Below are 13705 nucleotides of genomic sequence, written 5' to 3' on the forward strand. Positions count from 1 at the left end.
ATTTTTGTGTGCTCAGCCCATGCAAGCTACGGGTTATATCTTGGTTCTACCAGTCCGCTTCCTCTTCCCAGTCTTCACAAGAAATTGCTGTCAGGATTTCCCAATGATCTTTTAAGGGAAGAGTTTAAGCATTATACAAATATTTATAGAGTATCTTAAAATAACAAGCCTCTTGGGGGAAAAAGCAGCTGTCTGCGGCACCACTGAGCGACACTGATCCAGTCGATTAGAACTGTGCTGTCTGGAAAGAGTTTAAATTGCTCCTGGTCCCGGGCTCTGTGCACAGGGGGTTGTTTGCAAGTAGTTTCACTCACTGCCTGCAAGACGAAGCTGCTCTTTACCTGCACCATCAGCAACAGGGGATTTTTCTCCTCAGGACTCAGCCTCCCCCACCTGTGAGTGTCTGTGAGTTGTCCCCACCAGTGGAAACACAATGCAAAGGGCAGGTATCATCGCTGCTAGTGCTGTTATTGCATGTAGCTGTCACAGTAGGACTGCTTGGACTTTGTGAAGGGAATGTATTTGTTATAACCCCCCACAAATGCTTCCTCTCCATCAGCAGCTCTTTAAAGCAGCACTCAAGGGTGCAGGGAAGTGAATGAGCTGTCTGTGGCTGCCGGCCAGGTGAAGGAGTGCTTTTGCTCTCATAGTGGGCTGTCTGGTTGCTCTCCAGAAAACAAGCTTTTGCCCTCTAACAGTCCAGCTGTGTACAGAGCACTGGGTTTCCCTTCTGTATGTCAGTGAGATGTGTAGATGAGCAGGAAAATGGTGCTCTGAGTGTCTTCTCCAGACTGTTCTTTGCCAGGCTGGATTACACTTTAATATTTTAATTTTTCCCATTACTTTTTTCAAGCCTGAAGGAAATTCACCATTTTCACAAGCTTCATGTCCACTTACCTTGCAGACTCTTTGAATCCATAAGATCAAATCAAAGCTATTGCTTTTAACTGTCCAAAATACGCAGGCATTGGCTGTGATGCATTATTTTAAAATCGCCTGTTAAAATTTAGAAAGATTTCCACATATTTTTAATATTTCCCTAAAACAATCTAAGGACTTCTGTTAAAGTATTGACTTTTCTTAAAGACAGCACTGGTTGGGATTGCTTCAGCTCCAAATTCGGGTTGTCAGTCAAAGTACTTTTTCTGTTTTGGTCTCTGATCTACGACTTTTTAGCATCTCTTCCAGAGTTAGCCAAAAAAAAACACCTAGTGAGCTGTTAGGGCTTGTTTCGCCATGTGTTTAGCCTAGCAAACAAGCAGTCAATACCTTTTGCAGTCTTCTGTGTTTTACTGAATACCTCACTGCTTAGTGGGAAAACAAGCTACGCTATTTTGACAATAATTTGCACTTTACAAGATCCTTTATTCTGCAGTGTATGTCCAACATCTTAATCTATTGAATAGCTGTGGTGACTTCTGCCTGCAAATATTTGCATTATTGTTGGGTCTGCTAATGAAGGGCTGGAGTAATGGGCAGAATGATGTGTTTACTACGTAGGATTTTCTGCAGAGGTGGATAGTAGATTTATGGTGGGCTGGAAATGGATAACCAACCTAAAGAGTCCCTAAAAGATCCCAGCCTTAGCTTTTCCCCAGAAATGGAACCCAGTGCAGGTGGAATCCTCTGTCAGCCTTCTGCAAGGAAAATGCTTGAAATAAGCCAGAAGCAAACAGGAAGACATGCAGAAGGGAAAAAAAATACATATATATATATATATCCTATTCCCATCCGTGTCTCTAGCTCAGTTTCTTCAGCCAAATGAACGATGTGACCAATGGAAAGAAACAGTAATGTAAAATAGCATCAGAAAGGAATGACTGCTGATTTAATTTGCAGTCACACAGGAGGGTAAATAGGAGGCAGCGGTGCAGTGCAGTGCTATGGGATGGCTAAAATGGACATGAACTACAACTCTGCTAACTTGCCACAGCACTGAAGTTAACAGATGGCCATGGTAAAGGGATTAAAGTTTCAACAACCAAATCTGGGCATAATGAGCATGTCAGAGCCAGCAACTGGCTGGGAGCAGCCCATGTCTGGGCTAAGGAAAGGTGCAGAGAAACCTTGCTGTACTATTTGTGATTGAGGGGAAGAAGAACAAATGACAGAGATTTCTCGGCACATCAGATAGCATGCAAGCAGTGAAATATGTTGGATTATTGTGTGATCAGAGATATCAGATTTATTTTATCTAAAATGTGCTTTTCTGAAGAATGGGATGGAACCTCTTTTAGACAAACTGGTAGACAAACAGAAAAAGATTATTTTCTCTACTTTTCTGAACCCAAAAGAATGCTAAATCCAGTTTTCAGTTCACTTCAATTTTCTTTGCAGCACGTCCAAGAATAAAATATATATAATTTCTTTGACATTATTTATCTGGAAAGATTGTAAACTGGATTGTTACATATTATACTTCAGAAACGCACTATGTCTCATACTTGCAGTCTTAAAATTATAATGAGTCTTGTTTTTTTATTACATGCTAATATTCTAACTTTAGGTCTATAAAGTTTGTGAGAATATTACTTCACTGCACGTAATTATTTTTATCGTGGTGATGATGCCATGTTGATATCTAGATTTCCATTTGCTCAAGCACATCAGCATACTTAATTTTGTGTCATGATAACATGAAATGCTAGGAGAATTGAAAGGTTTCCACTTTTCAGTTATAATTTCTAACCTCTCTAAGAATATTTTAATGTGTTTTTTTTTTCCTGTGTGATTGAAGGAAATTGGCATCATCACTAAGCTTGCAACAAGGGACTGTTTTTTAAATGTTCAGTGTGTAAAATATGTCAGTGTTGTTATCTTTGTAAACAGAAGATGATGGACACAAAGTCTGCACAATTTTCAGCAGAAGGGAGTAATTTTTTTTTTAGCTCTTTTTCATTTCTTAATGGAAGAAGAATTATGGAAATGAGAGCGGGCATTGCATTAAGTGCTTGAAATGTTCCTTCCCTGCAGACCAATAAAAACATAACTCTTCCATTAGAGAAATTTAGTTTTTTGAAGGCTGCATGAATCTGAGCTCTGAATCAGTGAATGAGATGACTGTGCTAGGATAAGCGTTTCAAGTTCTGATTATGTATTTTAAGTCTTCCGTAGGTGGATGCCAGCTCTTAGCTTGTCTTGTAAGACTTCTTTGGAGCAACTTTTTCTGCAACTCTTTTTATATCGGTTACTTGGCTTATCTTGCACTACTTCTGTAGTGAACCTCCTGTTATGAAGATCAGTAACAGAGTTTCAAAGCCAGTCAGTCATGGGGCTTGAATGATTTTTCCTACCTTAATTTGAACTAGAAGGTTTCCTGGCCTTTTCAAAACGCTCTGTGCTTACATAACTCCATAAACAGAAGTCAAATAGTGCAAGTCAAAAACGTGACCTTTCTGTGCTACATATTGCGTGTTTTTATAGTGGTTATAATCTCATCTGTGGCAATAGTTTATGCAGGTTGTAACTATCTGCCTTTAAAAATATCCTTCATCTGTAAATGTGAAATGAAAACGTAGCAGTAAGCTGCTATCCCTAGGTGTTCAAATTACGTCCCTGGTCAAGGCTGCAGTGAATTAATGCCAGAGGAAGAGGGTCTTCAGGTGAAGGTAATCCTTTTTCTATGCTATGAACCATAAAATGGTAATCAGCGTTAACTCCTAGGTGCTTGGGAAAAGAACACAAAAATGAATAAAAAATAAATAAAAAAAATCATTACCAGTCATTACTATTGCTCTTTACTTGTATCTTATGAATAATATTTCAGTTTCAGATACTGTATACATTAAGCTGTCAAACATATCACAGAGGTATAGAAGCATGATTTGTCCTCATTTAGTGTATGAGGAGACAGAGACACCAAGAGCTTCTGAAACTTGCCCAGGGTCTGGAATTCTTTCTTTTTATTATTTTTAGTTTTGCATTATAGTTTAGTTGCAAATAGTCCGAATGAAGCCATGATAGTCTAGCTATAACTGAATGAATAAATCCCATTTCTTCCTTCCTTTTTTCTGAAAGGCTATCTCCTGGGTACATGCAGCACAAATGTTTAAAGCCACAAAAGTAATTACTGTGAATTTTTGTTCACATGTGGGCTTGTTTTGGGTGGTATTTTTATGTTTGTTTTCTGCAAGCACTGCTGCTGGGAACTCTTCACCCATCACCAGAAGTGTTTCTTGAAGCTCCAGTCCATCACAGTGAGTGTATTCCTGTGCTCCTGTTATGCTTTATATGCAGGCAACATAGTCCTTCTGTCATGACCCAGAAAGATCACATTTATACAAATATTTATTATATTCCTTATAAATTCAGGAGGCCGAGAGAACATGCCTGACCTATACACTCCTGAATGTTCATTCCTAACGGAAAGACTTTGAAGCAGTGGGAAGAGACTTTGATGTAAGAAGTGCACAAACATCAAATTTTCATCTCCTTGCTGTTTTTCTTACTGTTGTATCCCCTCTACCAATCCTCTGGCTCAGCTGATTAATCAACTTATTCAGCTGTCTGCTTTAGACATTATGAAGAGATACTGGTAGTGAATTTCCACCTTACACGTTAGACTTTTGGCTGATTTAAGTTGGGGTCATCCTTTGTTTGTGCCTTAGGTGGCTAATGGCCCCTAAGAAAACCACCTGTGTGGACTGGGGCTGCCTGTAGAAAACACAAATTCCCAGGTGTCTTGGACGTGTTTCCACACAGAAGGAGCCAGATGGTTTTCGCTGTGGGTTTCCTTTGGCTTCACTCTGCAGGAGAAATACCTGAGACGGATGGTGCCAGGTAGCTGTATGGCTCCTGTGTTTTAACAGCTGGTCTAGCTTCTTTTTCAGAGTTATATTTAAAGCATAAAAATGAAAAACAGGCAGAAATCTGTGTGGTCAAGTGTGGTGTGGGGAAGGCTTCATGTCTCGTGCATCTCCAGACCTGATGAGATGGGTCTGGTATGAAGCAGTACGTGCTGGCTTCCCAGTCTGGATGGTGGTGGTTGTGAGTGCTGGATGGCTCATAGGTGCTTTGGGACCAAAGGTACTTTCAACATGTTAATAAGGTTTTCTCATTCACAGCTCCCTGGGCACAGTTCACTCACGTGTCCGTGAAGTACTTATACGCAATCACCCATCGTAGTCGTCTCAAGCTGTATGCAGTATTGCAGACTTGACTCTGAAATGCACTGCTGTAATCAGCCTCCCAAAATACCCTGAACTTCAGGACGCTTAGGTCAGGTCCCATATCATCTGCACGTTCTAAATAACAGGTTGGCTGGTTTGTACTGGCAATAAAGCTAACCATCCCTAAAACAAGGCTAGTCTCTAAGATGTTTTCTGAGCCAAAAAGAAGTGTGGAGTATGGTTTCAACCTGGACAATAAAAATTAATGCAGCATCAGGAGTTCACATAAGTATAAGATGTCTCAGAAAACCCCCCTTGTACCAGCGTGCTTGGAGGCAGAGTGGAAGGTTGCAGGAAAGGAAATTTGCCTGTCTTTGGGCATCTTCTGCTGCCCTTTCCAGATAAGCGTATTGTATTCTGGGTTACATCAGTACTGTGCAGCGACGGGACACACACACAAATCAACACACGAGAGTACAAGCATGGTAGCCTGGCACCTCAGCCACATCCCCAGCTTTGCAGTCATTGATGGCAGCCCAGCAGCAGCCAGGTGCCTCGAGCAGGCTGGTCTCGGGCTGCCCACCCCCATCTCACGTGCGTGCTCTCGTGGTCTCGTTCCAGGGCAACCCACTGTACTTCCAGTCTGCCAGAAATGTGACGGTGAACATCCTCAACGAGAAGACTAAAGTCCTTACTCGCCTTGTAACAGGTAAGGAGGGGGAAAGGCTGCGTGGAGTTGTTAAGACGAGATGAAAGAGGGTGTGTTGTGGGATGCTGCGCTGGCTTCCGACAGCTCGCCAGAGGGGAGCCCAGGTGTCTTGTGAAGAACAAATGAAAACTTCGCTCTACTTTGTAGAAACAAAGCTAGAGACATGAAAGCCGTGCTGGAGAGGCAGCTGGCTGGTGCTTTCTGATAACGAAGCAGACCATCGTTTTCATTTGAAAGCCAATCCAGAGGCAGAAAGGTTAGTTGTACGACTTCAGGGTCAAGAAGAACATATGCAGGCTGACATTTCTGTCGTAACAGACAGGATTTTCCTGAGAGTCTTTTAACTTGCCTAAGATCTTGGGAACTCTGCTGATTGACTGGGGCTGGGTTCGGACACTCAGCAATTTAGAGCTTTTTATGCTCTTCTTCAGATGAACACTGATGTTTCCAAGCATTAGTGTTTTTGATGGGCAAATGGGTGTTTCATAAATCCCCAGCACACAGCAGCCTTTGAATGGATGCGTATATAATTTGAGTTGAAAGAGTCTAAAATACTAATATATAATATGTATATATGATATAGATAGATATATATTTATTGAGATTAATCTAGGGACTGGGTGAAGTATTGCTCTGTGGCAGAAACAGTAATCCATAAACATGTTGTTTCTATGTGAGACCAAGTTTTTTGGTTTGCTTAAATAACATTTTGGCCTCTAGTCACAGTATTAAATAATTAAATATGCAGCTTCAGTAAGCAGTGATTTAAGTGGCATGCATGAAAATTGCCTGGAGGAAGGAAATAAATTCAACCCCAAGCTCTCAGATTCTCACATTCAGAAGAACTTGTTTAGTTTGCTGGTTCTGCATATATTTTCAAGAGGGTATTTGGTTCCCTTAAGTGCCTCCATTTCACAAGATCTCAGGAGGACGTAGTCAGTTATGTCTCCTGGCATGATGTTCTGGTCACTGAGCTCATTTCTGCGTTTGGAATGGCTTTGGTTCATGAGTGGATTGAAGGTGTCAGCCCGTCTTGTGTGTGCTGCACTGATGAGTAGGGAGGCAGCTAATTAGTGAGGCACGAATCAAACTTAAAGCTTGAAAGTACTTTATTTTCTCAGAATGGCTGTGGTTTTTTGTTTTGTTTTGTTTTTTATAAGTTTTGCTGCAGAATTAGATGTACAGGGATCTCACCTTTCTGTAGCCCGAACCACACACATGACTCTTTGTGTGCCCTGATGCTAATACAGACGACCTGTGCAGGCAAACACTGTGTATAGATGGAGTTAGGAACTGCCTATAAGAGAAGACTCGCTTTTGAGAAATGAGACCAGTCAGAAGATGGCAGGAGTAAAGCAAAGTCCAGTCACAGCTCTGTGCAGTGCATGATCCGGGGAGCCTGTGGTTTGGACTAGGTTGCACAGGGCAGTTAGATGGCAATTTGTAAGAAGCTTAGCCTAGGTCAGGTAACAGAAGGGCCTGCTCTTTGTGGCCTTTCAGCCACAGACCTGCACAGAATTGCTTGCTTGGGCAGTTGAAGTTTGTCAGGCTCCGCAACAAAATGCTTGCCAGAGGCTTTTCAGCACTGCGCTGCACAGCAGCCTGCAGGAGAAGCAGTGGAATTAAAAGAAGAGCACAGATTTACTCATCTAAAAACTTTCTGAAATGTGAGAGACCCTGCTGTTCATCTGGGCCTGCGCAGGGTTCCCTTCCCTTCATGGCTCATCCTTCTGCAGGGTCAAGATGGAAATCCTCAGCCCTTCCCAGGAGTTACCTCCCTGTGGAGGTGGGATCAAGTTCTTAAACTGCAGCTTTAAAGCAAAACACTGGATCCTGTGGTGTTGCTTTTTGTTGTTGTTGTGTTTTTAGTTATTGGATTTTTAATTGCACTGTGCATGACAGCAGTATCATTTTAATACAGGCATATTTAACAGGCATGAAACCAAGAATAATTTGCACTTCAGCACCAGGAAAATGTACTCACGAAGTTCTGATGCCTCTTACGGTTGTACCAATGCCTTCAAAGCGTGGTTACATTCATTGCTATTTCATGTGTGGATCTGTCTTTTTGTAAAAATTTCCTAGCTATGCCAAACTTAATGGTAAATTTAAGACATGTATAAGCATGAAAAAAAAAAAAAAAAGTTGAAATAGTTGAGGGGTTGTTATTTGGGTAGAAAACAGTGCCCTTTTCTATGGGGAGGTCACCCTCTGAAAAGCACAGACATCCCTGCTTGATGTGTCAGATGCAAGTTGTGCATGCAGAGCTGTTAGAGTAATCTCAGCAAATGGGGTTATTAAATGTATGAAGCTAATGTGTGATTTTCTTACACTTTTTCACTAAAAGCTTATGCTAAATCTCTTCTTCTCTCTAGGTCCCCAAGCAGTGGAAGCACACAGCCAAAAATTTGAGGTGAAAACCCTCTCTGGAAAATTGCTGTTTTCTGCAGATGACAATGAAGTAGTAGTCGGAGCAGAGAGATTGAGAGTTTTAGGTAAAAGATTACTCACTAAATCGCTGTTTTAATATGTACCTCTTCAAATTTTAGAATAGTTTTGCCTGACTTTCCTTCATGCTTGTGGAAAGCTTCATTTGGATACAAAGCCTTTCACTCTCCTTATTGCTTCGAATCTTCCCCGGGGAGATAATGGTCAGGAGTTTCTGTCTGAGGAGTTTCTCAACTTGCACAACATGTTATTTCCTCTGCAGAAAAAAACTCCCCTGGAAGTGGTTTATCTGGAGCAGCTTTAAAACCAGCTTTGAAAACTAAACGACTTTATCTCTTGAGTTTGGGTTGAGGGATAGTGTGGGATCACTGTAAGGATGCTTCCATTGCTGCAGTCGCTGTCTCTGCACATAGGGAAACCTCAGGCTTTGTATTTTTAATCTCACCAGTTTTCACCAGCTCCTCCTTCATTCTAGAGCAAACACTAAGGTGGAGACCTGCAGTGAAAATGTAGGTATGAACTAGGATCCCATATGCATTCTTTCTAATCTTTTGTAAACCTGATGTGAGACCATGTTGATCATCTCTAAGCCATCTCCAGCTATGCTTATGGGTATGGTTAAATGTCCCATGCATGGGATGAGAAACACACGTTAACTGTGACGTGGCCTCCCCATCTTCCTTTCAAGACAGACAGGGCAGCTTGAACACTTCTTTTCCTATGCTGGATTTGCTTCCCCAGCTGTCCTGCCTGCTAGGCTTTACATTGGTAGCTCCTCATAGAAAATGGGGATACACTTTGGGTTTGAGAGTGGGATTGTTTATAATTTGTTTTGATTTTTTTTTTTTAATTAGAGGAAAGAAAGAGTTCCAGTAATTGTAGAATTTTAAAATGCATTTGAGAGGTCTGTGAAATTACCTCATAGGAACTTGAATTCTGTTGCTCTCTAGTTCAATCCAAGCTCTTTAATTAGTCTGAGATTTACTCATGAATATTTTCACATAGGACCAGACTGGGTAAGCTCAATATTGTTCGAAGTTAGTCACATCACAGAGCCACTGGACTCAGGACGCACTGATGCCTGTTTTGCAGTGGCTTGATTTGTATGCATCTTTCACTCCATATTGTTCCTTATTTCTCTAGTAAGCTCCTGAAAACAGAGAAATCAATGAAGGAGCTTAAAATGATATATTTTAAATTATTGTTATTTACTCTATATTACATACGGTATTGTTAGTATACTATATGTAATATAAAGGAGCTTAAAATGAGGGCCTCAGGGTCTAAGCATCACGAATGAGACTTTGTATCCAACCCTTAACATTTTTTGTTACCCAGTGTGCTGCTCTAGATGGTTTCCTGTTTGTGGAAAGGCCAAGTGTGGCTCTTTTGAATTGTAAGTCAGTCAGTACATACTGGACCAGTTCAGTCGTTGGGTATACCAAAATTAGATGAGTTTTATTGGATAAATGGTGAACTTCAAAAAATTACCAGTATCTGTTTTTAGTAGAAAACTTTGAAAAGGACCATTCAAAGTATTTCAGGGATGGGGAGCATTTGTCACAATCCGTGTTCTACTACAAATCTCCCTTCATGCTGCACCCTTCATAACTCTTTAATCATATGATTAATCATATGATTAAAGACTATATAGTCTTTGTGCAGGGTAGATGAGTTCAGAAAGCAACTATTTTAAGTGTTTTCCTGGAAACCTTAAAATGAGAGAGATTTATATCATTGATTCTTTGAAAAACAAAACCAAACTTTTATTTACAAATTACAAGTACTCCTTTTCAGATTACAAACTTACAAAAATGTTCCTTTTTATTTGCTTTCTGCTTTGGAGAAACCAGCAATTATTTTTAATAGTTATTTTGAATTTCTGCCTTGTTTTAGTCTCCAGAATAAACAGCATCAAAAATATTGCTAACCACTGTAGTGCACTTTCATTTTTATTTTGCAACTGTGTGTTTCTTAGGGTTTCTTTGGCTTTTGCAGAGCTATCAGAAAAGAAAAGGTAGAATGATATCGCAGATTATGTTACATGGTGAATATTTCAATGACCTTGAGCTGAAATGCTTTCAGAGTTCATGCTTGGCTTTGTTTTTCTCCAGCTTTGCTTCCCCGATCTAATTATATCTCCAAAAGTGGTTGCCATGGCTGTTTGCCATGCTGGGAAGTATTATACCATATGTTCATATTTCTTCCAGTGTTTTTGTCTGCACTTGAGGCTAGTCCAACTTGTAGTACACAGACAAATTCCTTTGATCATTTTTCTGGTGTTTGGGATCTCAGGTGCTGCCGGTATGTGTCTGCTGACACCTATCTACACTATGTAAATAATCTCAACTTGTTCTTGTTATTGCTGAACACGTACTTGTTACAGAAAGAAGTGTGTGTCTGCAATCTGGCATGAAAGTCATCTCACAGAGGTTAGAGCAGCAGTTATTGGACCTGTGGCTAGCTTTTAATCTTGTTAACGATAATTACTTTTTTCTTTGTATGCTCTTCAAAGTTGATTCTGAAAGTTTGTTCTACAAAGTGATGCTGAAGCTTTGACGTGAGACAAGAGTTGCTGTCTTTTTCTGAAATAGACTCTGTTTTGGGTAGCTAAAGGAATTTTCAACATTAGCAAGGCATTAAAATAGGAGGAATATACAGAATTATGGGTAACAAACATACAAGTAGGACATACGTTGCATTTGATGGGGCTTCAAAAATTGCATTGTATGGGTGGTGCAGATTACCAAAAAAAAAAGTGCTTTTTATTTTAATTCCTTTTGGAGGGGGTATTTCTGAATTTTAACCACTAAAGGACACAGAAAGACAGAGCTGATCTCTGCTCTGCCTGCATGATACAGTTGGGAGTACTTCAGTGATTGTGTTTGATTTAGTGAATCCCATCAAAGCTGTCATCATAGATGAGATTGGAGGACAACAGGAACTTCTGTTTGAGCACAAGTGCAGCTCTCTGAGCCCTTTGACCATGGTCAGCTCTGATAATATCTACATAAGCTTTTCCAGACACAAGCACAAGTTCCCTCTGCCCCACTCAAAGCCAAGCGGGAGCTCAGCAGCTGTCCAGATGACTCAGAAGGAGCTCGTGTTTGCCCATAAAAAGTCATGTAGTAACTGAGTCTTTTGCGAAATCTGGCCTGCCCTTTTTATTCCAAGCTCATTTGCCAGTGCCTGCAATTGCCCAGCTGTCTCCTCCACTCTTGTCCAGGGATAGGATGGCAACACATCCTCACTTTTAGCGTTACTTTCTTTTACGGTCCTCACTCCTGTAGCATTTGAGCAACTCGTGATCTTTGAAAAGATACCGCAGTAAATCTCAGAGCAGTTCTCACACCTCTGAACTGCGACTCTTTGTTTGCTCTTGCAAGGTTTAGATTTTGAAGGCAGACTCTGCTGCCACTCTTCCGACCAGACGGCACCGTGGTGCCGCTCAGCGGTGGTACGTGGCACAAAGTGCCCGAGCGGAGCCCCGAAACCTTCCCTGGGCTCACCTTTGCCATGTTCAGTGGTCTACTTGGGTAAAGACGGAGTAGATGCAAAGCAGTGCCTCACTGGATGTTCCCTGCGGGCTCATAAACACATACGGTCTGCATTATGGGAGATGAATGAGCTGGTCCTAATTGAATTCGCATGTGGTTCGTCATACGGCGGTTCCCCTTCCCTCCGCCTCCCTCCCGTCAGAAGTGAAACATGTTCAGATCGTGTGAAAAATGGTTCGTAAGAAATACTCTTTAGTTAAAAGAGCATTAAAAATAACTTTGATATACATTAATTACCAATTTCATTTAATAGCATATTGAACATTATAGCATTTATAAACAAAGGACAATCATAAAGCATTATTCTGACTGTTAATTAGCTCTATTTATTCTCCAGATTAGTTTTTAAATATGCCCTCTAGATGCCACTTGATACTAATTAACAGAGTTACATTATTATCTCTATACAAAAGCATTTTTAATTAAATCTAAAGCAATTTAAATTAGCATGAGTTTTTACAAAAATTAAAATCTGGTCAGATGCTTAATTTAGCCTTATAAGACAACATCTGATGACATGCCAGTGTCAGCTCTCCCAAGGGCCATGACATCTCTTTCGGAGATTATTTTTTGAAGTTTGCTTTCAGGGCAACTTGCCAGGGTACTCTGGTGTTTAATATTTATGATGGATTTATAAACTGATTTTTTAAATACTAAAATTTGTAGGCAATCCACATGCATTACTGTGAGCTGAGCTGAAAACACAAAGGATGTATTCTTACAGGCTTTTGTGTTCCCTGCCTTTGAGTGGTGGAGGATGGTTTGCATGAGAAGTAGGATTGCATGGGTTGGACACTGTCCTGTTGCACATCAACCACACTTTTTAACCATTCCTAAGATTGCCCTTTTTCCTTACGATAAGGATAGGATCAATCACAAAGCTGAAAGGTTCCTTGTCTGTAATAGATGAATGCAAGGATTGTTCCAAAAAATTGATCCCACACTGGATGTTTGGAAAATGTGCTTCTCACTTAGACATTTATACCACCATAGCATAGAAATTTGGCTAAGGCCTTTTTCTGTGGCAAACCCTAGCTCAATTAGTTCAGCTTTCATTTTTCCAGGCTCTGAACCTGGTCTTTCTGCATGTGAAGCATGTGAGTGCTGGCCTCTGGGGAGACTTTCAGAAACATCAGTTTGAGAGTGTTTTTTATTCTAGTTTCTCTTCAGCTGCCTGGGAATGCACCTGAAAAGGGGAGTCCGCTGTTGAAATGTTATTGCAAATTTATCAGTAAGTTTGGAGTAATTGATTGTGAGGCATGTTTCTAGCATTTTATTTATGAGAGCTATATATTAAGGACTGTAGAGGTTTCAGTGGAGAAACATCACCAGTTAAAGCCACATAGCCCAAGCTTATTATTGAAGAGTTCACTGCATGACTGTCCTATAGAAAGATCTATTTAAATGGGAGGCTTTGGGTTGGGGTTTTCTGTTGTTCGGGGTGAGAGGGTAACTTGTTCTGTGTCTGCTGCACCTTCTGCTCACAAGTGCTGGGTTTTAGTACCCATGGAAGGGTTAAAAAAAATGTAATGTCCTTAACATTCTTGATTTGGACAGAAGGAGAACACCACTTATGAATGTGGTAACACATGTGTCTGTGCAAACTGGCCCAGCTGTCTTAAAAGCTTTGCATCCACAGACATTTTTAGGGAGAATTGTACTAGCTTGATCTGGGAGGAATAAGAGAAATCTTGCAGAAGTGCTGTTGCAATGCCATCCTTGTTAAAGAACTCTGTTCATATTTCCTTAATATTACAATTTTAGTAGCTTCTTGGCATGTCCTTTCTAGCTTGTGTTTGCTGCAATATTTACAGCAGAGTAACTTTAATGAGTACAAGAGCAGTTATATTTCATGAAAACAAACTGCAAGGCTATTTGACTGG

At 40.6% G+C, this 13705-nt stretch overlaps 1 protein-coding gene across 12 annotated transcripts in view; it reads left to right on the forward strand.

Moving 5' to 3' along the window:
• SGCD (sarcoglycan delta) overlaps nucleotides 1–13705 on the forward strand; it is a 526403-nt gene that overhangs the window by 461022 nt on the left and 51676 nt on the right. For all 12 annotated transcript variants that reach the window (XM_080554840.1, XM_080554843.1, XM_080554842.1 and 9 more), the window contains 2 exons: nucleotides 5730–5817; nucleotides 8193–8312. In XM_080554840.1, coding sequence (XP_080410966.1) covers nucleotides 5730–5817; nucleotides 8193–8312 — 208 coding nt within the window. The remainder of the gene's footprint in view (nucleotides 1–5729; nucleotides 5818–8192; nucleotides 8313–13705) is intronic.

The sequence above is a fragment of the Anser brachyrhynchus genome (genome assembly GCF_964034855.1).
Source record: "Anser brachyrhynchus genome assembly, chromosome: 14".
Classification (NCBI taxonomy): Eukaryota; Metazoa; Chordata; class Aves; order Anseriformes; family Anatidae; genus Anser; species Anser brachyrhynchus.